Source organism: Protopterus annectens, chromosome 17.part0 (assembly GCF_019279795.1).
Source record: "Protopterus annectens isolate FY-2018-M chromosome 17.part0, PAN1.0, whole genome shotgun sequence".
In the NCBI taxonomy this organism is placed as follows: domain Eukaryota; kingdom Metazoa; phylum Chordata; order Ceratodontiformes; family Protopteridae; genus Protopterus; species Protopterus annectens.
This window is the reverse complement of record NC_056751.1, coordinates 179,626,357-179,651,701: the sequence shown is the minus strand read 5'-3', so window position 1 is coordinate 179,651,701 and position 25,345 is coordinate 179,626,357. Positions and strand designations below refer to the sequence as shown.

The following is a 25,345-nucleotide window of genomic DNA, read 5'->3' as shown; positions in this document are numbered from 1 at the left end:
ATTGTTTAAATAGAGAAAAGCAGATGGCCTAATATAGAGCCTTGAGGTACACCTATGGTGGTTGGAAGTAATATACACACAGATAGGTGTGTGTGTGTGTGTGTGTGTGTGTGTGTGTGTGTGTGTGTGTGTGTATTATTTTTTTATGCAGACCACATAGAGTTTTTGTTGCTTTCCTTTCAGCTACATTTGTCTTGTCAGTTCTGTTAGTGCTTATGAACTCTCCGAAATTGTGTAGGATGTCTGGTTCTTACCAAGTGTCTGTGAATAATAATTGATAATGTCTTCTTTTATGCCAGTGATATTTATTCCAGTATGGACCAGCCTTACACCAGCTTTCATCTTTGTCTTAGTTTGCTTTACATTTAGATAATTTGATTTGACTTTCCAGATTTTTCCATTCCTGTTTTAGCCGCTGCTATTAGTCCTACTAATGACATACACTCCTTTCCTTGTTTTTGTTTCAAATATGTATTTTTCTGTACTGAATTTCTGCTTGAGTTGGTTTTAGCTCAGGTGAATGTAAAAGATGCCATGATAGTTACTGAAAAGCGTAGGAGAAATTCTCTGTCCCCGGCCGAACTTCCTCAGTTGGTATGTGTCAAAGGAAAAATATACTTTAAAAATTATCAAAACACGGTAGGTTCAGGTTAAGGCACTTTAATCTTGCAGCAAGGAGACAAAAACGTGCTAATACAGAGTTTGTCTAACTAGAAACAGGAAATGCTTACATTTTTATACACTTTCTAATAAGACATTGCCTACCGAGCTGACGTAGTGAATCACAAGTTTTGTCATAATTTAGTAATTGTTTTTTACAATATTCTGCTGATTTATCAATTTTTATAGGTTCATAGGTTTATACTAGGCTATCTGCCCTAAGGCATTTATAAGCCTAGCCCAAATTTTTGTGGCTTACGCCACCCCTTATATGAAAAAATACTGTGCCCATTAGTTTGTTGTGCCTCTGTCCAGCAGTGACACAGAGATGATTCCCGGGGTAAACCTACGATCTCCCATCCACAGGTCTAGATTTCTCTTGAACAGAGTCAGCGAGGTGCTCTGCCTCACATGGACCGGGATTTTATTCCACAGCATAGGGAGTCTCTGAGTGATAAATCTATCCCTCCAGCATGTCCTATTTATATCCGTGCTAAGGTTTAAGTCGCTTGCTCTAGTGGTTTTGGTGGCTTTGGATTTTTGAGGTGGAGCATGTCCATTAATTCCGGGTTGGACATGGCCTTGTATGTCAGGCACATGTCACCTCTGAGCAGACGGTATGCGACTGAATAGAGCTGGAGTTTCTTCAATCTGGCAGCATATGACAGATTTTGGAGTCCCTTTATCCTTTTGGTGAGGAACTTTTGGGGTCTCTCCAATTGCTGCAGATGTCGGGTGAGATACATCCCGAATGGGGCATTGTACTCGATCATTGGTCTGATAAGTGAAGAGTACAGGAACAATGACCTCACTAGATCTGGATGTGAATCCTTCATGATCAGATGGGCAATGTAGAAGGTCTTTCTAACCACTTTAGCAATGTGAGTGTCAAAAGAAAGGCCACTGTCAACCTGGGTCCCCAGGTCCCTGATAACCTCTTCTGTGCTTAGTGGATTGCCACCTATATGGTAGCTTGGGGTTACTTTGTTTTTCCCGAAGGGTATGACTATACATTTTTTGGCGTTTAACTTCAGGCCATGGCTCTGGCACCAGCTATCTGTTTCAGTGAGTCCCTTCTGAAGGATATCCGTGTCTGATGCACTTTCCACTATGGCGCCCAGTTTGCAGTCGTTTGCAAACTTTGTCAGCCAAAGTCCTCCTATGTTGGCCTGTACTTCTGAGAAGTAGATGCCAAACAATAGGGGGCCAAGGACCGAGCCCTGTGGGACACCACTTGTGACCGGCTTGGAGTCTGACACAGCGCCAGCAACTCTAACCCTGTGGGTTCTGTCCTTAAGCCAGTTTGCAACCCATCTTGTATGTGAGAAACTTCCTAAGAAAAACAACGTGGCCTTGGCTACCACCGGTTAGATATATGCAATGTTACCATTCAAGGTACTATGGCTAATTTGAGCACAAAGCAAGTAGTTCATTTCTCTAACAGTCCTTTGTCTATATTATCTCCAAACTCCTGCAGCTGCACATGTTCTCATACTTCGAACAGAGCTGATTGTTTAAAATCATTACATTTACAGAATATATCATTGTTCATTCATTTTCTCCTGACCTAGCAGATAACCACCTGCTTCTCAAGTACATTTCCAAAAGGCATAAACATGAATATTGCTGTGCTAGCAATTACTAGGTCAGAGGGCATCTTGCAAGTTTCAGAAAGCACACTGCAGTTTCAAAAAGCATATTTTCAGTCTCATATGAAACTCAACTGTATATAAAACAGTACATATAAAATAGAATGAAAACGTGTTAACTTATTTAGTTTCTAATTAGCATTAAGCATACACACATTAATACATATTTTTCTGACAGTATGAATATCACCTTAGGTCTCCCCTGAAAAGTGGCTATTGACTTAGTGGGACTAATCTGGTCAACAAGTGTAAAAATAACATTAAATGAATATAAGTATGGGTTTTAAATCAATTCAGTGGTCTTAACAAATATTGATTAATTTGTTCTGCATACTGTTTTATAGTAGGCATATTGGATAACTTACAAAGACAAACTGGGCTGGCTTAGGTACTGACCTGTTGACCCCCCCCCATCAATTAGTATACTTTCATCTGAATGAACTCCATTTCCTGTAACTGTTGTGTATTCTTCACAACATAACATTTCATTACAATATATTAGAACTATATTTGGAGACAGAGCTGTAGTACGTATGACATTTATTTATTGTCATTTGTTTACCAGGAAAGTCTGAATGAACTAAAAAACAATTTTCAGCAGAAGCCAAGGGAGAAAATCTCCAAGATTAACGACGACAAATACATTTTGTTGTATGAAAAGAAACACATACACATTATTCAAAACAAAGTAATACCTCTCAACTGTACAGATTTTTGCAGAATGTCCAGACTTTTGCTATATATTTTTGGTCCATTTTTCATAAAATTGTGGTTTTGAAAGTATCTTATGTATTACATCTCACCAATGTTGTACTACTCAAACAAGTTTGGCAATCCCATCCAGTTACATCTTTCAGTGAAGGAAATGATACAGTTGAGGAGCTGCTCCCCCTCCCCGCCACGAGATGTAGAGATTTATAAATTAGAATATATATATATATATATATATATATATATATATATATATATATATATATATATGGCTGAATGATGCTGGGGGGGTCTGTCACATAGAAAATAATGCAGTTTCAGTTAACATTTATTTCAGTGGATCAACTGAAATGAGACATTGCATGGTAGTGCTTGAATTGCCAGCTAATAGCACTTTCTTTAACCTTTTAAATACTGCAGTTTTCAGTAATTTTGTGGCACTTTACTGAAAGGATGGAACTGGTAAGAAACATTATGATGGTATGACAATGCTCTGTAAAGAAACATGCTTTATGCATCAGTAATAGCCTGATGTTTGGGGTATTTTTTAATTAGAGAAAGGGAAAGAGAAATTGCTGCTTACTTGTTGAAAAAATGCCATGAGCCTTAGAAGCAAAATCTATTTTCTAAACAGAAATAACTTTCCAGAACAAAGGCAAGGTGGTATTACTTTACTATTAAATCAGGCTGGGAGTATAACGAGTTGGTAGACTTTAAAGATTCCCCACAGACTGCTCTGTCAGAGATGCTGGGTGAGCAGATTGGAGTCACTGGGGAAATTATTTTTTGGGCCATGATACAAACGTGGAATTGCCTAGACATAGTAAGGCTTTGCTGAGTCAAATTATGATGGCTTCCAAAAAAGCAATTACTAGAAAATGGAAATCAAAGTCTAGACCAACTTTATTAGAAGTATTGAAAACAATAACAGAGTTAAAACAACTGGAACTGGTATCTTTAGAAAAGGGTAGGAGTAAATTACACAGGAAAAAATGGGGACTGTGGGATCAATACATGAAGAGGATGGCTGAGGTTTACAAGAAGGCAGGATTTGAATGAGCTATGTAATGGTTGACTAGCAATGACTGAATATGTTAAAAGTGATGTATAATGTTTGCAGCTACAGTTGTGTCGCACGATTTGGAATGTGTACTATTTGCAACTGAGATTGTGTTGCTATGGTTTATTTTCATTTATATAAATGTAGCATGGGCCAAGCCATACACGATAATTTAATAAATATGTTTCTTGTTTAAAAAAAAAAAAAAAAACTAGGCCCTTTCCAGTTTTATAAGTAACCAAAACAGTTCTGCACCAATTTGTCTTCTGGCTTAATATAATTACTCATAATTCTGAAGAGTATGTAAGTATTCCAAACATAAAATCACTGTGGTCTTCAGATAAACTGCTGAATGCAAAGAACATAAACTGTTTTAAACTGACTGGCAATTTTCACAAAGGAAATCTCAATTTACAAATGAGGCTTTCACTGCAGTAGGATGAATTCACACTTCCAGCGGCTACAAGAGTCTTCCCTAGCTGAAGTTGTCTGGTAAAGACACAGAAACTCTACTAGGTTTCAGATTTCTATAAGCAGAAACAAACATTTTCCTAATCTTGAAGTTCAATTAAGGCAGAAACATGTTCTCCTTAGGAAGGGTCTTTTCCCCCTTTTAAACTAAACTTATCAAGCTTTCTGGAATCAGAACTTTCTAAAAGAAATTAAAACAGGGAGCCTCCCCTGCCACTTAGCTGTATCTCTTTTTTTGCCTGAACTAAACTCATACCCTTTGTAAATTACTGAACATACACAGATTGAAAATGTGCGTATGTGTATGTGTGTATACATGCATTCATATATATGGGTGTACTCAAAATGATTTGAACATCATAATAATGATAGTCAAAATATCAATAAAAAATCTAAACACAAAATGTCAGCAAAAACTATGCCTATCCAAAATGAATGCTTTTGCAAGGGGAAGACCATGCACTTCCTATGTGGGGTTCTGCACACCACACCCCCAGGTAATTAAATATATACCAACTCCAAGGTTGCATAGTACTGGAGAAAGAGCATACACTTTTCCTTGCTTTAACTTTAATTTTGTTGATAGTTTGATTGTAACAATTATGATGTTTAGATAATTATACATGTGCGCACACCACACCCCCAGGTAATTAAATATATACCAACTCCAAGGTTGCATAGTACTGGAGAAAGAGCATACACTTTTCCTTGCTTTAACTTTAATTTTGTTGATAGTTTGATTGTAACAATTATGATGTTTAGATAATTATACATGTGTGTGTGTGTGTGTGTGTGTGTGTGTGTGTGTGTGTGTGTGTGTGTGTGTGTGTGTATATATATATATATATATATATATATATATATATAAATATATATAAATCATCATCAACACCCTTTTTCCCATTTTCTATATGGGTTTAGGGTGTCATATTAACTGCCGCCATCTGTTTCGATTCAGTGCCACACTCCTGCCTTCTTTGACATTCATGCCTGAGTGTCGCAGATCTTCTCTCCCATAATCCATCCACCTATTTGCTGGATGCATATACATGTATATCTGTGTGTGTGTGTGTGTGTGTGTGTGTGTGTGTGTGTGTGTGTGTGTGCGCGTGTGTGTATGCATGCATGTATGTATGTATATGCATACAAATTTATGTATGTATGTGTGTGTATGTATGTATATATGTGTGTGTGTGTGTGTGTGTGTGTGTGTGTGTGTGTGTGTGCTTGTGTGTACATTTTCTTAGTCTGTGTATAAGATATGTCTTAATTTCAGTGGAGCAACTGTGCCTTGATTTCTCAAAAGCTTGGTCTCTTACTTATGTAACCATAGTGCAGTATTCTTTTTTTTTTTTGAATAGGTGCTTGATACATTTAATCTTAACAGTTTATTTATATACCTAATCTGTTTCCTTTTTGTCTTTTATTTTCCCTGTGTTGAATAAACATTATGAAAAATTTATTTACCTGGTCAAAATATGAATACACAAAGTGAATAAATCTAGTAAGTTCTGTATGTAAGCAAAAAGAAGTGGAGATAGGGTTGCTGGTAAGGTCTGCAGTCAAAATAGTTGAGTACTGTATGGAGTAACAAGTAAAAGTTGTGTTTTAACCTCAGACCGAACATGCTTTTATATTAAAAAAATGTCTTGTGTGTAACTAAGGAAGCACTTGGTGGTTTTGTTCCTCTGAATTATTAGTTTAGTAAACTATTAACTAAGCTTTGAACTTTAAAGTAGAAGATTAAGAGGCAGTAGTTTACCATTGCAATGGACTGTGGGGAGAAGCAATAATTCTGGATATTGCTTCACAGCGATTTATTGCTGTTAAACTGCTACTTAATAGGCAAGTGGGATTATTATGTGTTACTGTCTTTTAAAGACCCAATGTGAGACCTTATAAAATTCATTCCATGATGGGATAAAATACTCTGTGAAAAAGAATCTACCCATAACCCTTTTTTTCCAGTTTTTGCACTTTGGATCAGGGTGTCACTTCACCAGTGACAATCCTCGAAAGCCAAGGTTTACATTGCTGGGTGGCTAGCCCTGCTGCTGTTGTACTTCCACACCACGCACACACACACTTACGGCCAATTTAGCATGTCCAATCCACCTACTGCATGTCTTTGGAATGTGAGAGAAAACTGGAGCACCCGGAGGAAACTCGCACAAATACAGGAAGGACATGCAGACTCTGCACAGAAGGCAGCCCAGCTGAGAATCAAACAAGGGAACCTCTTGCAACACTATCTGCTGCACCACTGTGCCATGCATGGGGACTGTAAATGGTGTTAAACACATCAGGCAATATAAGAAGGTGGGTTCACATCTGGTCTTGATAACTCAAAGCCAGTCAGTCTGACATTTATTGCTGGTAAAGCCACAGACATAATCATTATGGAATTAGAACGAACAGTATGGTTTGGTTAAGGAACGAGCATGCCCAGTAAATAATGTCCCACTCTGTGAAGAAATGAAGGCAGCACTGGATGAGGACCTGATGGTATATACCTCCCATGAATGGATCTGGATGGGTTATTTGATAAAACCCATCATGTGAAAATTGTTGGCAGAATACACAAATAGAAACAGTTCTGGTATGCACTGACTAAACATTGTCTGTATAACAGATCACAGGAAGGATAAGTGTGCAGCTTTGTTCTCTGACTGTGCCCTAATAACAAGTGATGTTTCACAGTGCTGTGTGCTGTGAACTTTTTGGAATATTTTTTGGATAAGTAAATATGCAGATGACTGTGAGTTCAGTCCCATATTTCCATCTCCTGCTAATGTAGATGTTATACAGGATGGGCTCAGAGCTAGGTCATGATCAGGCAGGGTAATGGACCACCCCCTGCAGCCATACCAATACCCTTTTACTTGGTTGTCCATCACCATCTACCATAAACACTGTTTAAACTTGTCAATGTGTGTTTTATTTTCTTTTTCACTTTTACAGGGATTGCAGAGATTTAGATTTAAAAATGTATTTCAAATTTTACATCAGAAACACTGGCAGCTACTGAAAACAGACTTGGCTTAATCAACAGAAACTGCTGCTCTCTTAAAAAAATCACTTTTATTGAAAGTGTATCTGGCAGCCCAGTAAATTACAAGACACTTGCTGGTCTTCATAGCCCAACAGCTTATTACAAAGCACTTATTAGTGGCAATGTGAAGGGTGCAAGAATTCAAAAGACAAATGTATGATATATTTGAAAACAGCTAGGGGCAGCATACTAGATGTAAATGTCTCTTTTCAGGGGCAGCCCAGTAGCACTGTCTGGTGAAGTGACTTGGTTAGATTCACACAACAGGCAAGCAGAGGCTGATGGAACCAAACCCTGCACCACAGAAGCAGCTCGTTAACAGTTCATAGCCTTATTCGCCTGCACTAAATACCACACAGAGTGTTATAGCCCAACATGGTGCATTTCACACTAGTGTGCCTGACAAAAAACAAGCTAAATTAAAATATATTCGTAGTTAAATATTAACATTAAACTTGCAGACTGCATGCCGTCCAGTTTATTCAAAGCCAAATAATAAACACTGATAGCCATAAAAAAAAACAAAAAAAAAAAAACTAAGGATTATGCCCAAAGAACATGGCTGATGATGTTCCTGTTTACTACAATCAGTTTCTTCCTATACGCAATAACTATTGTGGGATGCTGGAAGCAAGTATTTATACACACATGCATGCGCACACACACACACACACACACACACACACACACACACACACACACACACACACACACACACACACACACACACACACACACATCTCGCGTCATAAGAATCAGAGACAAAGTCTCAAAAATCAAGTAGAGATTTTAAACGTTTTTCTTATATAGGTAAACTGATAACAACATTTTTATTAGCAAACATTTTCTGAATGATACAAAAGCTTACATTCCTGCCATTATTTAATGACTGCAATCCACAACAATTTGCTAGAAAGTCACAAAATTTACGGCAGACCAAAATACCACTCATTTTTTTCATCAAGAATTCTGGACAAAGCCAAAAATAGTGGGGGTACAATTTTAAATATTATTTTGTTTTATCTTTTTGTTAGCCAGATAAACCCGTTGGACAAAGTGTCCCTTTTCAGAGATGATCAAGGAGCTCTGTCTGAGTGACTTGGTCAAAGTCATACAGTAGACAAATGGAGGTGGAAGGATTCAAACCATGTACTTCTTGCTACAGTATGCAGTTTATTAACAGCTCAGAGCCTTGGTGCTAGACAACTCTAATTGACTTAAAATGCTAGCAGAACAACAGGTGTTGCACCACATGTATTTTCTGAAAAAGAACTAAGAAATTCTGACTGTAATACTCAGTGAGTTATCAAAAAGCAAAGAAGCTAGTGAAGGTCTGTCATCTAGGCATATGCACCATACTCAAATTTTTTTTCTGAGCATATCTTAGATATGTTATGGCTCAAAGATCACAGAAAACTTAAAATTGGGTAAATTTGTATTTACCATATAGAACTATACAAAAGATGCTCATAGAAATACTGCACTAAAAATAGTCCTGTTTTGGTTATAACCAGTCATAACTGAAAATATGTGTCCCTTTCCAAAGTATATAGGAGCAACAATTTAAGACTTCAGTAGATTTTTAAATTATAAAGCGGGAGGGGGGAAAAGCATGACGTTTGAGTACAAAATAGAACTTTCTGGTTACACTCATGTCTAGCAGTTACTGCAGAGGATTAAAGCTCTTAAAGAGCTGCTTCCTGTAGTGAAGGGTGTAATGTTTGGTACTTTCTACCTCCATTTGTGTACTGTGCATCTTTGAACAATGTGTACTATGCAACTTTGACAAGTCACTTAATCATGCAGTGCTTCTGTGGCTTGATTAAAAGTGTGTGTGTGAGTGTGTGTGTGTGAGTGTGTGTGTGTGAGTGTGTGTGTGTGAGTGTGTGTGTGTGTGTGTGTGTGTGTGTGTGTGTGTGTGTGTGTGTGTGTGTGTGGATGGGGGATAGGGCATAATATGAGGCAAAAGTCATTATTTTTGGTACTGCAATTGTCCTTTGCAGATTCTGTCGAGGGGGAGGTTAGGTTCTCTTGCGGTAAAGGGTCAGGTTCTCTAGTGGTAAGGTTTAGCAAAAGAGTAAGCTCATCTTACACACACACACACACACACACACACACACACACACACACACACACACACACACACACACACACACACACACAAAATCCACTTAGAAAAATCAAAAAGAGCAATGTATGTACCTGTCTTTTAACAATTAAAAAAGATTGCAATCTCAGCTCCAGACTGGAGTGGTTGAGGTCCCACACAGATCAGCTGAGTGGTCCAGTGTAGAGCACCATCTGAGCAGAAACAGTAATCAGGAAAAGAGACTAGAGTAGGGAAAGAGATGAGCTGTGCAGTAATTGGGGTTTCTGCTTGTAGGGAAAGAGACAAGCTTTGCAGTAATTTGGGTTTCTGTAAGGAAAGAGAAAAAATGTGTGGTAATTGGGGTTTCTGTTTGTAGGGAAAGAGATAAGCTGCGCAGTAGTTGGGGTTTCTCTTTTTTACAGAAGTAGATGAGCTACTTGATAGGATGACTTGACTTCATCTAAAGAAATTTGCTGGCTTACAGTTTGTTGACTGGGTTATTCTACTAGGGCAGTGGCCTCTTTTCAGGGGAGGCCCAAAGTGTTTATTATTCAAGAGGAGTTGAAACTAGAAATAGTGTGGCTGGACATTGCCTGTATCCAGGAGACAAGATGGAAGGGCAGTGCAGCAAAGCCACTTGGCTTGGGATCCAGACTCTACTACTCAGGAGGAGGACAGGTTAAAATGATGTGGACGTTGTGATGAGGGAGAGTCTTCAGAAGACGATGAGGGATGTCATCAGAAGACAACGAGGGATGTCATCAGTATTAGTGACAGACTCATGGCAGTCAGACTCCAGTGTAAGGATAAGGCAGCATTCATAATTTCAGTTTATGTCCCACAGCAGGATTATGGTAGCGAGGAAAGGAGTTCATTCAGGCAGCAGTTGGAGCATCTACTAGATAAAGCAAGACAACATGAGTTGGAGTTGATAAATGGGGACCTGAATGCACATAATGGGCCAGACAGAACAGGATATGTAGGTTGCCTGGGTCATCATGGGTGGGGGCAAAAGGAATTAAGAAGGAGAACCCATTCTAGACTTCTGTTTGGCAAATAGCTTGATGGTGGCCAACTCATAATTCAGCAAGAGAGATGGTCGCAAGTTCACATAGAAGACTTGCCAACATGCAGCTCAACTAGACCTCCTAGTAAGGAAAGGGCACTAGGGAGGAGTCAGAGACTGCATAGTCATCCTCAGTGAAGCAGTCGGCACACAGCATAAACCTTTGTTTGCCACAATCAGCTGCAAGCAGTGATCAGATAAGGCTTAAAGTCAACAGAGACTGGGCTGAATATCTGGAATTATTGTTGCACCTCAGGCAGAAGAAGAAATAGGTGGAGATGAAAAAGAATGAGGATTATGGAATAGAAATGCATCTGAGCCAGATGTGGAAATAAGTTACATAAGGAAAGCTGGTGGTGAAATGCAGAATTCCAGGAAGTCATCAAAAGTAAGAAGGAGTGCAGGAAAAAAGTGAGAGATAGAAAAGATGGACCAGGCTAATAAGGAATACTGGTTAGCTAACAAAGAGGCTGAGAGACTTGTTGCAACAACAAAGAACAAGGCATCAGAGCCATTCTCCCAGCTTTTGGAAAGTGACTCCGCAGATGGCACAAGGAAACTCTATTAGGTTTTCAAGGTAAATAAAGAAAGATAAAGAAGGTAGTCATCAGACACCCTTCATAAGGGATGCCAGCAAAAATCTGATCACCATCCCATGGGACATCAAAGGCAGATGAAAGAGTACTTCCAGCAGCATCTGCATGAAGAAAACCCAACAGAAGCTCTACTTTCCCAGACAAGGCCTATTATGAAATAAGAAGGGAAGAAGTACAGCCCTAAGGTAAATAGACAAGAAAAGTAGCAGGCTCAGATGAGGTTACAGCTGATATGATCAAGATGCTAGGTGAGATTGGGTAGAAATGACTCCACAGGCCACTCATAGCAGTATGGAAAAAAGGTGCATCTCAGATGACTGGAGAATAAGCATACTAGTGCCAGTGTTTAAGAGCAATGGAGACATTCACAACTGTGGGCAGTATAGAGGAATCAAACTCTTGTCACACTGCATGAAAGTGCAACTAACAAATATGCTGAGTAGTGGAAAGTAAGCTGGACTGGGAGATGAGCAGTTTGGATTCAGATCAGGATGCAACACAACTGACCCAATGTTTCCAGTGAGACAGACAGTGAAGAAGAACCTAGAGATTAGGAAAGAATCCAACTGGGCGATAGAAAAGATGGACCAGTCTAAAAAGGAATGCTGGTTAGATAACAAAAAGCTTATGACAAGGTCACAAGAAAGCTGACTTGGGAAGTCCTTTGATAGTTCTCAGTCCCAGAAACATTGATAGAATTAGTGCAAGTTATATGCAAGACCCAGTGACTCTAGTATGAATAGTGTTTGAACTCACAGATGGATCTCCTGTGGGAGTGTGTGCATAAGGGTTCAGCTCTGAGCCTACCACTGTTCATACTGGTGATATCTCCCCTTTGACCTTTTTGCTAATGTAGACTATCAACAAAGTTGCTGTATGCAGGCAGTGTGGCATTACAGGTGGAATCTGAAGAAGAACTTCAGTAAATTGTATTGGAATGGAATGCAAAACTGAAGGCACAAGGGATGAAACTTGAGTACATATAAGACAAATGTAATGGCAGCAAATAGGAGAAATCAGAAGAAGCTGAGAAATTAGATAAAAGGGAAAATAGTGGAACAGGTTAACAGCTTCAAGTATGCGGGAAGGGTGGTTGAGGAGAAGGGAACCCTGAATGAGGAGGTCATAGCTAAGATCACATGGCTGCAGCCAATTGGCTGGGTGTCAGGGTTAGCATGTGATAGAAGATGCAGAAAAATAAGATGTACAAAACATTGGTGTGACCAGTGCTACTATATGATACAAAAAACCTGAGCAGTGAAGGCAGTGCAGTTGAAGCTAGAGGTGATGGAGATGAAGTGCATGAAAAGGGTGGTGGAATGCACACTATATGGGACAGACCAAGAAATGAGGACATAGAAGCAGAAGCCCAAGTAACTACAATTGCAGAAAAGATCAATGAGCACAGATTACAGCTGTTTGGGCACGTGCAGAAAAGCAGAAGACGATCCATTGAACAAGATTTGGGACAGACAGGAAGAAGCCGAGGGGAAACAAGGGCATCCAACAAAGAGATGGATGGATTGTGCCAGGGAAGATCTGTGACGGTCAGGCATGATTGTTGAAGAAAACAGGAGAGTGACAGTGAATCAAGAGAAATGGTGACAGTTGACTCGACACCCTGACCGCTTGTAAAAAATGGGGTTGATGATGACACAAGGTGGTATTCATACTGACTGAGAAAATTTTGGCCTGGGTGCTGAAGAATTTCACCTACTCTTGTCAGTAAGTGCTGAGGAATCATCTCACCTGAGCTACAGCCATCTTCTCAGGTGGGGCCTTAATTTAACATCTTATTCAAAGGATACACACACTGGAGTACAGCGCCTCCAAACTTGCTCCCCCCATACTGTTCTGCAGTGTCAATACTGTAAACTAATCCAGCTGCTTGGTGGGGGAAGAGAACCCACAACCTTCTGATCTTCCACCACCAAAGACAAATGTGCAACCTGTTGATCTACTGAGACAACTTTGACTTTATTTGGCATTCTGTTTCTGACTCTGAAAGGATATTCTACAGTTTTAAATATTTTTATTTCTTTATCCTTTTTTGACTGGGTTAGTCCCACTAGGTTAATAGCCTGTTTCCAGGGGAGAACTGAAGTGGTATTTATTTGTTTGGCATGTTTTTATTCTTGAATTGTAGTGAAAAGTTTGTGCTGAAGACCGTTTTTCTTTTCTGTGTGGAAATCATTTGTATCTGTCATTATCTACTAGGTGGTACATAGCCTAGTATCAGCCTATGAACCTATCTGCCCTAGGGCATTTACAAGCCTAGCCAGAGTGTGTTTGGCTTTCGCTACCCTTCTTAGATTAGTGGACCGTGCCTCTGTGTAGTAGGTCACAGAAGATAGCCCACTTAAGGTTAGTTTACCATGCCTCTGTCTAGCAGTGACACAGAAGAGATCCTAGGAGTAACTTTACGATCGCCCATCCAAACGTCAAGATTCTTCTTGAAGAGGGTCATTGAGGGGCTCTGTCTGACATGGATTGGGATTTTGTTCCAGAGTGAGGGGAGCCTCTGGGATATGAATCTGTCCCTCCAGCATATTCTATTTATTTCTGTGCTTAGGTTTAAGTCACTGGTGCGTGTAGTTCTGATGGATTTGGATTTCTTGAGGTGGAGCATGTCCATTAATTCTGGGTTGGACATGGCTTTATACGTCAGGCACAGATCGCCTCTGAGTAGGCGGTAAGCAACTGAGTAGAGTTGGAGTTTCTTTAGCCTAACTGCGTAGGGCAACAGTTTGAGTCCCTTGATACTCTTGGTGAGGTACTTTTGGGGTATTATTTAATCAGCAGTCTTCAGTCTAAGCTTTTACTTTATAAAACATTAATAACCTTAGCTGATAGAAGGTGCAGATCTGAAGAAAATGTTTTGTTTTGAATGTCATATAATATACTAACAACAGGGGCATTTCTCAAGTTGGTTTAAGACAAAGCAATGCATAATTATTTGAATTAACATTTGATATTGCAGCACTGTTTGAATGGTGTTATTATAACCTAACCAATCAATTTAACACATTTAGGTGATGGAATTAGCGGCTGATGTGGATAGATAAAATCAAATGTCTAGGAATTTCAAATATTAAACCTTGTTCATTTGTAAAGGAAAACAGTTTATAAAAGAGAAAGTTGTGAGGAGATGGTGAAAAAATGGATCAGTAGTAAGAAATGTGGCAAAAAGAAGCAAGTGGCTTGACGACAGGAGGAAATGAAGCGGAAGGAAAAAGGTTGCATATAAGAGGGTGAAAATGGTTGGTAATCTGCGAGAAAGGCCCACGAGGAGGCGCGGAAGAAAATGGTTAGTACTATATGGACTGGTAGGGCAGGTCTTAAGACCATTCGTTGCTTAGTGGTGTGGAGGAGTGGCATAAAAGATACCCATAGGCATGCAGGTCTTGACCGCTAGCTGTCCTGTATGAAATAGGTAGGAAGATTTCGGGATCCAGGGAACACGGAGAGGTATTAAGTTGTACTTTTGAATGCATTATGTGGATCTGATTCTGTGTTAGGAAAGCATCATCCCTTTCCTCACAAGATTGAATAGGGAGTAAGCTGGAAATGGGAGAGTTCTACACATGGAGCAGTGACCGTTGAAGGGGCAGGAAATGAGCCCCAAGGGCTGAGGAGCTATGAAGTGTAGAAATCAAGTTAGTTGTCACCCAGAGTAAAGAGAGATCAATAACAACTGAATGACCTTTTTTTAGTTTCTTGGACTCCGAGGTTGAGGTGGGATGGTACCAAAGGACTGGGGGGGGGGGGTTGCTATAAAAGGGCCATTGTGTAAGGGGGCTGGGATTCCAGAAGCCTATTAATTGTGTGAGTAGGCAGGTCAAATTATTAGGTGACAGCTGCTTGAAAATATTAAGATTTCACACAGTAAAAGGTTTACCTGATGAGTTTGTTTGGAAAGCTTAGATTTCAGCAAAGCCTATACAGGGGGACCAAAGGGTATTTTGAAGGACACGGAGAGTGGAACCCAAGCTGGACACGGAATTAGTTCACTGGAAGCAGAGGGTAATAACTAGGGTGTTGTCTAGTTAAATCAGGCAACCAGCAAAATGCTACATAGCCTGTTACTGAGTCTAGTATTATATATTTCTGTCTGCTGTGACAGAGAAATGTAAGACAAGATTATGGATACTAAGACGGATTGTAGGATGGCGGGCTTGAAGTATAAAGAAAGCTGAAGGCGCTGAGCCTGTACACATCAGAAAAAAATGAGATGAGAGATGTGGACTTGCCTCACTGTTAGAGGCAAAGTGGGGATGCACGGTGGCAAGAAATTGCTTTTTATAGCGATATTTATTGAGGTATTTACAAAAATATGAAAAACATGCCTATTTGCATAATTAACAATATAAATAACACTCAGTATCTCTCAAGCTTTACAACTTGTAGTGGAAGTATCAATGGCAGTTCTCTTCACCATCACTTAAGGTCTCACCTAATGTCATGCTATTGGTTGTGCGTCACTTTATGTTATGCAATATTTCCGCATCTGTATTAATATTTCTATCTTCATAACTACTGGTCGACAAATAGTAGTATTACTATTGCAGTACATTATGCATGGACAGTAACCCTGGATTATTCTGAATGCCACCATGGCATTTCACACTATGTCCCTCAGTAAAGTGTAGCTCACGCTGTTTATAAAATATTAATACACTTGTTCACATTTTGTTTGTTGAACTTTGCCCTTTCATTTGCTGTATTTTATAAATTTAGGAAGTCACAGAAGTAAGAAAGTTGGCCTTAAAATATATCATGACAACATAAGGAGCTATGGGTAATAAAGGGAAATTAAAAAAAAAAAAAACAGAAGTTGCACACACATACTTATCCTTCCGCTGAGACCTTGATGTGAGGTCCATATTTGCTTAAGTTAAGTGGTAGCTCATGTGGATGTAAAAGATCCCACGTCATCTGTTAAAAACGGTAAGGGAAGTTCCCCGATGCCCTGGTCAGATTTTCCCTAGTAGTATAAATACCACCATGGGTCTGCCCTGAAAAGACGCTATAAGCCTAGTGGGACATACACGGTTAAAAAAGGATAGATAAAATTACTATATAAAATAAGTGAGTCAGCTGGCAGTCCTTATTTTGGACAATTGGCTTAAATGAATACTTGTGTGTCTGAAATATCTAGATGTGCTAAGTGCTGACGGCAACACTAATGTAAACAAAAGAATTACAGTTTCACTCCAGGTGGGTGTTTTCTTTTTCTGGCCAGTAGTCATCTCCTTTGGAGCAGAAGTAAGAAATGCTGTCTCACAGTTACAGTGCATTTTGAAACTGCTTCACTTTGTCCTTGTATTTGCTGTGTTTTTTTTAGGTTAGAGGTCTAATGTTGGGGTGAGTGTGGGGTGTTTCCACTTGCTCTGAAGGTATACAACTTGCATTGTTTTATTTAAATTTTTTACAGGTACACACATGTATCTGAGAGTCGGTCGTGCACTGGCTTTGATTTTCAAATCAGTTTACACATAGTGCTGAGTTTTTCATTTCCCTTTGCAGTATCTGCACATGGCATTTGTAATGGTTGCATATAAAGAGAGCTGCCATAACTAGTGTGCTGGCAATAATAACATCAACAAAGCAGTCTTAGGAATGTAGACCACTTGCACAAACTGCTGACGGTATTTTACTAAGCCCAGTTCTTTCTTCTTTAGCTAAACTTTGCAATACCGATTGATTTTATGCATCACAAAACTTTCTCGTTCTAAAGTATATGCACTTCATAATGTTATTTAGCAAAGTGATTTGTAAACTGCTGTAGCCCACTGCAGTCCACATACTTCAGGTGAGTTGCCAGAATGGTAAACATCTGACTGGTGCATTTATTTGCATGTTTAGGTATTTGTTTATACATCTATTTGTTTCAGTTTAGTGACCAGCTGCATCTGTGAGGGTAGGGCTTATTTGTAGTAAAGAAACAGGGATGAATACTTCACACAGTTTTAATAATTTGTTCTAATACAGGTAAGTTCATGTGCAAGAAGGTCTTTGTCTTTCTGTGTTTCTGTTAGATATACTGCTGCTTCTGTGTGCATCCATTTTTGCTTCGTATAGATACTGTATTTACAACAGTCAAAACATGGCTGACCAACACTTTCTTTCCAGACATTCAGAACACACTCTCTCAAAACTGGAAGAAACTACTCTAGTGGTCGTGGAGGGGTGACTATGGTCATGCAGCTGCTTGTCTAAAACTAACCCCCATAATTATGCAGTGTCAACCAAAAGGCATGCTTTTTTCTCTGGCTGTCTTGCCGGAGTTAAAAACATTCTGTAACTGGTGTTAATTTCTGCTGTCTGTCATTGGCCAGTGCTGAGTAAAATTATACTGCATGAGCATGTGTGTGATCCTGGCTGTGCTCTTGTTTTTCCTGATCGGTTGGTGGCACTGTGCTGAGAATAATGTAGTGCTATTTGTTGACTTTAGTTCAGTGATAACAACTAGGTTTCTTATTCCATGCAAAATAGTTTTGTCATGAGGTATATGCTGTCCCTTTGAAGACTGCTTATGGGTATTTTATACTGGGACAAATAATGTAATTATAAGCATGTTTAAGCAGTTTAATTACTATAAATGTGTTGCTTGAAATAACATCACAGTTCATTTTAGTGTATTCTGGGTATGTAATATATCTGGACTGTGTGGGGTGGCCTTTGACCATATAACAGGTGGCAGGTGAAAAAATTAAAGAGTATGAATTGGGCCCAAAATGATGATGGGGATTAGGAATTGACTGAGAACTGTAACAAGAGCTGTGTTGCGTTTCATTTAAAGGTCGTGCAATATGGCAAAACAAAATGTGGCATCTGCATTCCATTTCACCTTTTTCAGGAAGTTCGCTGGTGGTTAGAGACTGTTCTACTCCCATTTTCACATAAAATAATGAACACGTGTTTCACATAAACACCTGTGATGGGTGTTACTCAGTGACGTTAAGTCAGTGGCAGAATCTTTCTGCCTTGATTTCCACAGATAGTTCTTTTTGGTATAATAACTAATAGTAAATAGTTTAAGCAGCTGACTTTAGTATATACTAATTTCCCCAAACAAAGTAGTATGCTGGTAAAAGGAGAAATGGGTATATTTATTTATTTAACATTTGTTAACTGAGAAAGTCTGACTTGGAACAAAGCCAATTTTCAGCAGAGGCCTGGGGAGAAACACTCCAGGTACATGTCTTTGTAATGTGGGAGGAAACCGGAGCACCCAGAGGAAACCCACACAAACGCAAAACACAAAAGGGAGGACATGCAGACCCCACACAGAAGGCACTCTAGCTGAGAATTGAACCCGAGAACCTCTTTATATGAGGCAATAATGCTACTGCTGCACCACTGCACCATTTATTTATTTGCATTGTTTTTTTAACTGTGTTTTTTTTTACTTTGTACTTTTGTTGAGCTGTGCAGGAAGTGCATGCTAAGGACCAAGCAAAAAAGACACACTTCAGGCACCCAGATACTATTAATATTTAAAGAATTTTCCTGTCATCATCATCATCATCATCATCATCCCCCTTTTTCCCATTTACATGGGGTCGGGGTATTGTATTAACCGTCGCCAACTCTCTCGATTCAGTGCCACACTCCTGCCTTCTTCAGCACTCATGCCTGACTGTCGCAGATCTTCTTTCACACAATCCATCCACGTTTTTGCTGGACGCCCTCGCTTCCTATTACCTTCTTCCTGTCTGTCCCAAATCTCCCTCGCCAGATTGTCTTCTGCTTTTCTACACATGTGCCCATACCATCGTAATCTGTTCTCTTTGATCTTGTCTGCAATTGGAGCTACTTTGGCTTCTGCTCTTATGTCCTCATTTCTTCACCTGTCCCGCAGTGTGCATCCTACCACCTTTCTCAGGCATTTCATTTCCATCACCTCTAGCTTCTTCAACTGTTCTGCCTTTACTGCTCAGGTTTCTGTACCATACAGTAGTACTGGTCGCACCACTGTCTTGTACACCTTACTTTTCAGCTTCTTGGACATTCTTCTGTCATAGACTACACCTGATACTCTATGCCAGTTGGCTGCAGCTCCTCTGATTCTAGCTTTGACCTCTTCATTCAGACTACCCTTCTCCTCAACCACCCCTCCCAGATACTTGAAGCTGTTTACCTGTTCCACTATCTTCCCATCTATCTCTATTCTCAACTTCTTCTGATTTCCCCAATCTGCTGCCATTACCACTGTCTTATCTGTGCTTAGTTTCATCCCATGTGCCTTCAGATTTGCATTCCATTCTCCTATCCTTTGCTGAAGTTCTAGATCAGAGTCTGCCTGTACTGCCACATCGTCTGCATACAGCAGCTTTGTTGCTCTGACCCCTCCAACCTGTTTGCTGATGTAGTCCATTACCAGTATGAACAGCAGTGGGCTCAGAGCTGAACCCTGGTGTACACCCACTCCCACTGGGAACCCCTCAGTGAGGCCAAACACTGTTCGTACTTGAGTCACTGGGTCCTTGTACATAGCCTGTACTAATTCTACCAATGTTTCTGGGACTTCAAACCACTGCAGTACTGCCCAGATCAGCTTTCTTGGGACCTTGTCATATGCTTTCTCCAAGTCTAGGAAAGCCCAGTTTGACTCTCTCCTCTTCTGTAGTTTCTTCTCAAGTATCTGTCTCAATGCAAACATTGGGTCAATTGTGTTGCATCCTGATCTGAATCCGAACTGTTCATCTCCCATCTTACATTCTACTATTCTGCGTATCCGTTTATCAGTCACCTGCTCCAGAACTTTCATGCAGTGTGGTAGGAGTTTGATGCCTCTGTACTGTCCACAGTTGTGGATGTCCCCTTTGTTCTTGTACACTGGCATGAGTATGCTTATTCTTCAGTCATCTGGGATATGCCTTTCTCTCCACACTGCAATTAGTACCCTCAGGAGCCATTTCTCCCCTAGCTCACCCAGCATCTTTATCATATCTGCTGTGACCTCATCTGAGCCTGCTGCATTCCCTGACTTCATTTTCCTTAGTGCTGCTCTTACTTCTTCTAAGCTGGGCTCCTCTTCTACTCTCATTGTAGGCTGTTTCTGGGGCAGTACCGCTTCTGTGGGGTTTTCTTCATTCAGAAGCTGCTGGAAATACTCCTTCCATCTGCCTTTGATGTCCTGTGGGCTGGTAAGCAGGTTGTTGCTGGAATCCCTTATGAAGGGTGTCTGACTATCTTCTATTTTCCTGTATTCCTTAAATATTAATGTTTGAGGCCTTCTTTTTATAAAATTTGTTTTCAGATGTTTACATGCAGAATTGTTGGATGTACTGATACCTGCAACCCAACCTTACGTCATCAACACGTTGGTCAAAGGGAGTTTACAAATAGTGCAGGGAATCGTTTTTTCACAGAGGAAATAGCTGTTCCTACACACGGAATTTTTGGTTGTGTTTATTTAAAGTTTGATACTGTGAGGGCTCCTATAGAGGATGATTTAGGATAAATTGGACTTTCCATTGCATATGAACTTTAAGTTTGCTTCTCCATGTATATACCTTTTTTGTGGTAGCAGTCTTTATCCCTTGGAACACATTTGTGTATTTTTATATGTTTATTGAACAATATTATGCAGGCTAGGCATGGATAATCAATTTCAACTCATACAGTCTTTCATCTGGGCAATTTATTATCGCTTATAACTAATTTTTGCATCGTGGCTTGTATGGTATATACTATTTCATAAATCCCAACGCTGTGTGGCTGTTATATTGCATCAGTGCTAGTCAAACTTTGACCTATACATGGCCATGAGGATCACCAACCAGCACTTACAGAGGTTACCAGTTCACATGCCTTTTTACCGTCACAGTATACAGGAAAGGTTACTCTAGAACAAATGAGAAGTAGGAGAAGGGATATTTTCCTGATAGCCCTTTGGAAAGAAACAACGTGCTTTGACTTGCTTTCCTTTGTCTGTTTATGAAGGAATTGTTTTGACCCTTTTTTAATTTTTTTTTTCATACAGATATGGCATTTCTGGGAGCACAAACGTAACAGGTGATCAGGTGAAGAAGCTTGATGTTCTGTCTAATGATCTTATGATCAACATGTTGAAGTCATCCCTGACTACCTGTGTTCTTGTCACAGAGGAGAATGAAGAAGCTATTATTGTAGAACCTGAACGACGGGTTAGTATTCCTGCATGTGATAGATGACATTGTTTTGTGCTGCAGTCTTTTCTTAGAAGAGATCTTGCAATAGTTCTTGAAAGCATTTGCTGATTTATATTTACTATACACTGAATTAATAGATTCCAGATATATTTAATTTAGCACATTTGAAAAAAAAAGACTGCAATGGACTGGCATGCTTGTTGATAATGTTTTTTCTGCCTTACTACCACCGAGTGCTGGGGTAGGCTGTCCCACGACCCTAAATTAAATAAAGAGGGTAAACAAGGAATGAATGGTTGAATGTACAGAAATAAACTATTACTGATGCATTTTGATTTAAAAATGCTTATTTTAATGACTCCAGAAAATATATCCATTTGCCTGATAGCTATGGAGGGGGGCTGCATTTTAAGCGCATGAATATTTGTATAAGTTTACCAGCTTACATTAACAGAATTTAAACACGTTGGTTAGACATATGGGAGACTTGAAATAAGATTGCTGGTAATGGTGAACGGTTTTACTTAGTGCCATGTATGTGCTTATGTAAAGAACAGAGCAAGCAGTTTCCTGTGGAACAGGCTCAAATGCCATATATTCTGACTGCAGCAAATAAACAGCCTGCACCAAGTGCATGGAGATTTACAGTACAGAATGCATTTATTTGTTAACCAAAGAAGGGAATGTATTTATTACAAAGCTGTAAAAAAAAACTGGTGCTGCTCGTCTATGTAAGCAAACTGCACAAAGCAAACAAAAGTAATGGTGTATAGTTTCATCGTCAAAATCTAATGCATTTCTATGTACCCAGTAGCAAGAAATAACAGATAGCAGTAACCATATCAGCTGATCTGCAAGGAGGCTTTCTCTGTTGGGTAATCATTGGAGTTTCCTCTTCAAATATCCCCAAGTCAGACTGTTTTTGAAGTTTCTGTTGTTCTCACAGTCAGGGGCACATATACCTCCTGCTTATGTGCGTCATGAGACAGAAAGTTAGGGCATGGCATTGAGGACAGCCCCAGGGGCAAAGTGTTAGGGGGCATGATCGACAGAAGCCACTCGGTGTTTAGTTTAATACCAACATTTGAATACTGGTATTACAGTCATACTGAAGTGCTTTAGTGCTCCATGTGTGACATAAGCTGTTGTAGCTGCCTACTACAAATAGTGGTAGCAGTTTGCTACGGCTTAATAGGGAGAAGAACTGAATTTTTTGGTTCATGATTTAAAGTTGAGGAGTGCCAGACTGACAGACAGTCCTGGCTGCCATATTAGCTAACTACACATCTGCCATTAAATCACTTATCCGGCTATCAGGACACAGCCTGTCTCTGAGCTAGAGTTTGACCTTCATCCTCTGAGCAAGCATATTTTGCAAGACAGAAAAACAAAAGATAACATACGAGAACATATGTACACACACACACACACACACACACATATATATATATATATATATATATATATATATACTTGTCTGCTTTACAGTAAAATCCATAGTAGCTGTAAAATGGAGATGTCATCCAGACAAATAGGGCAATGTGATAGTAATAAGCATCCACTACTTTAGGCCTTCTCAGTGATCAGTTATGTAGCTTGTGATGTTTACTGCAGTGCATAACTGTTGAGAAGCATCACAAGCATTCATCAGACTTCTTCAGAGGATACAACTGGTGTAAGGCCTAAAGGCAAGTGTCCAGAATGATGAGTAATGATGCACTGATGTATCAAATGAGGTCTTGGTCCTAGAATGATGTTCTGAACAGTAAAGCTTTATAATGGTGTGAAGCAGTGAACAGGTGCCAGTGGTACAAACATCTGCTATGGAGACTTTGTAAAACCATGAAATGGAAGCAGCCATACATCTGGTGGAGAGAGTTTTGACAGCAGCAGTTTCCAAATGATGGTGCGCCACCTTATGGCAAAACACAGCATAAATAACAATCCACTCGAAAAAGCTTTGCTTAGAAACTTGAAGCCCCTCTCTTTCTAGAGCAAAGGGGCTAACAGTTTGTCTTTCTTTCTGAACTCATGCACCTTCTTCAGGTAAAACCTAAATTAGTGGTTCTTGTCATACATGAATTCTGCCCCTGAAGAAATGTAGATGAAGCAACTAAATGGTTTTAATGCCAGTTTTTAAAACACTTCCAAGATTAAACATTAATCTTAAGGGACATCTGATTCTTTGAAAGACCAGAGAGGTTCCTTATAAATAAAGTCTTGAAGGCCTCCTGAGCAGAGTTGATGGCCATAACAAAAAGTGGATATTGCATGAGATGAACTTCACAGTTGCCAGTTAGCTGAAGCTGTGAAATTGAATGGAAGAGAAACAGTCTGTCAGCCATGAAGTTAAATTCTGAAGAAGGAGAAGAAGTTCTTCAAGAGTAGGAAAAGATGGAAAGCTCCTTTAAAGAACTACTTAACCAAACTGTGTGGGGACACATTTCTGCCTTCTACAAGGTTGTGATCTGTAACATGCTGAATGATTGAGGGAGTAACTAAGACATGTATCATAAAGATGCTGTGATACGTCTGGACCATCTCTTTACTATCTAACTGAAGCCGCACAAGATACTTTTCCTCACACATGGAGAAGTGCTCCATAAGTGATTTCCAGAAGGCCCAAGAGGCAAGGAAAGGTCTTTACCCAGGTTGCCAAGGCTGTGACTTGCTGTACAATTCCCCTGGGCAGGAGTGCTAGTGAAAAGCATCCCAGACATCACATAGTTTCTGGTGGTCCCAGGCTTGGCATGTGTCTAAGGAGTAGAGAAGTTCCTGGCAGCACTGACCATTTCCAAGACTCCATCTGGCAGATTCAGTGGGTATCATGGATCAAGACACTGAAGTAGAGCAGCTTCTCAGCACACCCAGGATCCTTGCAGCCTGAAACCATACCCTTCGCAACCATCACAGCTCAGTGAGGATGAGTTTTGGCCTTTCGTTGAATTTTACAATCAGTCAAACATGGGATCAGATGGTGGACGTACCTAGAGACTCTTCAGTGCCATAGAAGAAGAATGTATTCACTGTCAGCTCCATATTTCCTAGCTGAACCAACCACATCAGAGGAGCATATTCTCCCTTCTAAAAAAAAAAGTCAAAGTAAATCATGCCCTGCTCCCACATCATCTTAAGTAAACAGAATCCTAGAATCCTCAAATCTAGAAAGAAGATTGGAGCTGTTGCTTAGAGAGTCTGTCAGAATACTAATTTGTCTCATGATATGCACATATGTTAGGTGATGTTTTGATTTTTCATCCACTGTCATATCTACATTACTTCTTTGCGCATGGATATACGCTGTTGCCACCTTGCTTGTTTTATATACCAGATCATATGACTGCAGCAGAAAAGGTTCTGCTGTAACCTTTTCTTCTCAGATTTTAGGGCAAAAAATACTACATAGAGCTCCAGCTGTTTTATAGAGCCACGCTTTCTCAGGGATCATGTATTCCTGATCAACAGAGAATTCCCACTAACAAAGCAACCATCATTAGTATCTGTGGTGGATTATTTCTTATGCAGAAAGAGAATTCCCACATTGACAATGATAGGAAATTGTTCACTGTTATAGAGACTGACTTGATATTATAAGGGCCATGATGAAATGGTGGATGTTATGTGATCCTATCTGATATCCAAACCCCCCTGATGTAGGTCGAAGTGCTTTCTCAAGGCCTTTGGGGGCTCAGCCTCCCGCCTCTGGTCTCCGCCTCCATGATGAGCTGGACTTGGTTTTGTGGAGGGAGTGGGAACATCCAGATACTGTGGAACCAGTGCCTTCTCGCCCCTAACAAATTTGTCTGCCCCACCCTGAAGAGAGAGTTCTTGGAAAAAAGGCGGGCTGTATGG

General features: G+C 39.9%; 1 protein-coding gene across 1 annotated transcript in view; it reads left to right on the top strand.

Annotated features, from left to right (window-relative positions):
• The window catches only part of LOC122791680 (fructose-1,6-bisphosphatase 1-like), a 221,932-nt gene that overhangs the window by 2,674 nt on the left and 193,913 nt on the right, over positions 1-25,345 (top strand). Inside the window, exon 2 of the mRNA XM_044059528.1 lies at positions 21,346-21,508. Coding sequence (XP_043915463.1) covers positions 21,346-21,508 — 163 coding nt within the window. The remainder of the gene's footprint in view (positions 1-21,345; positions 21,509-25,345) is intronic.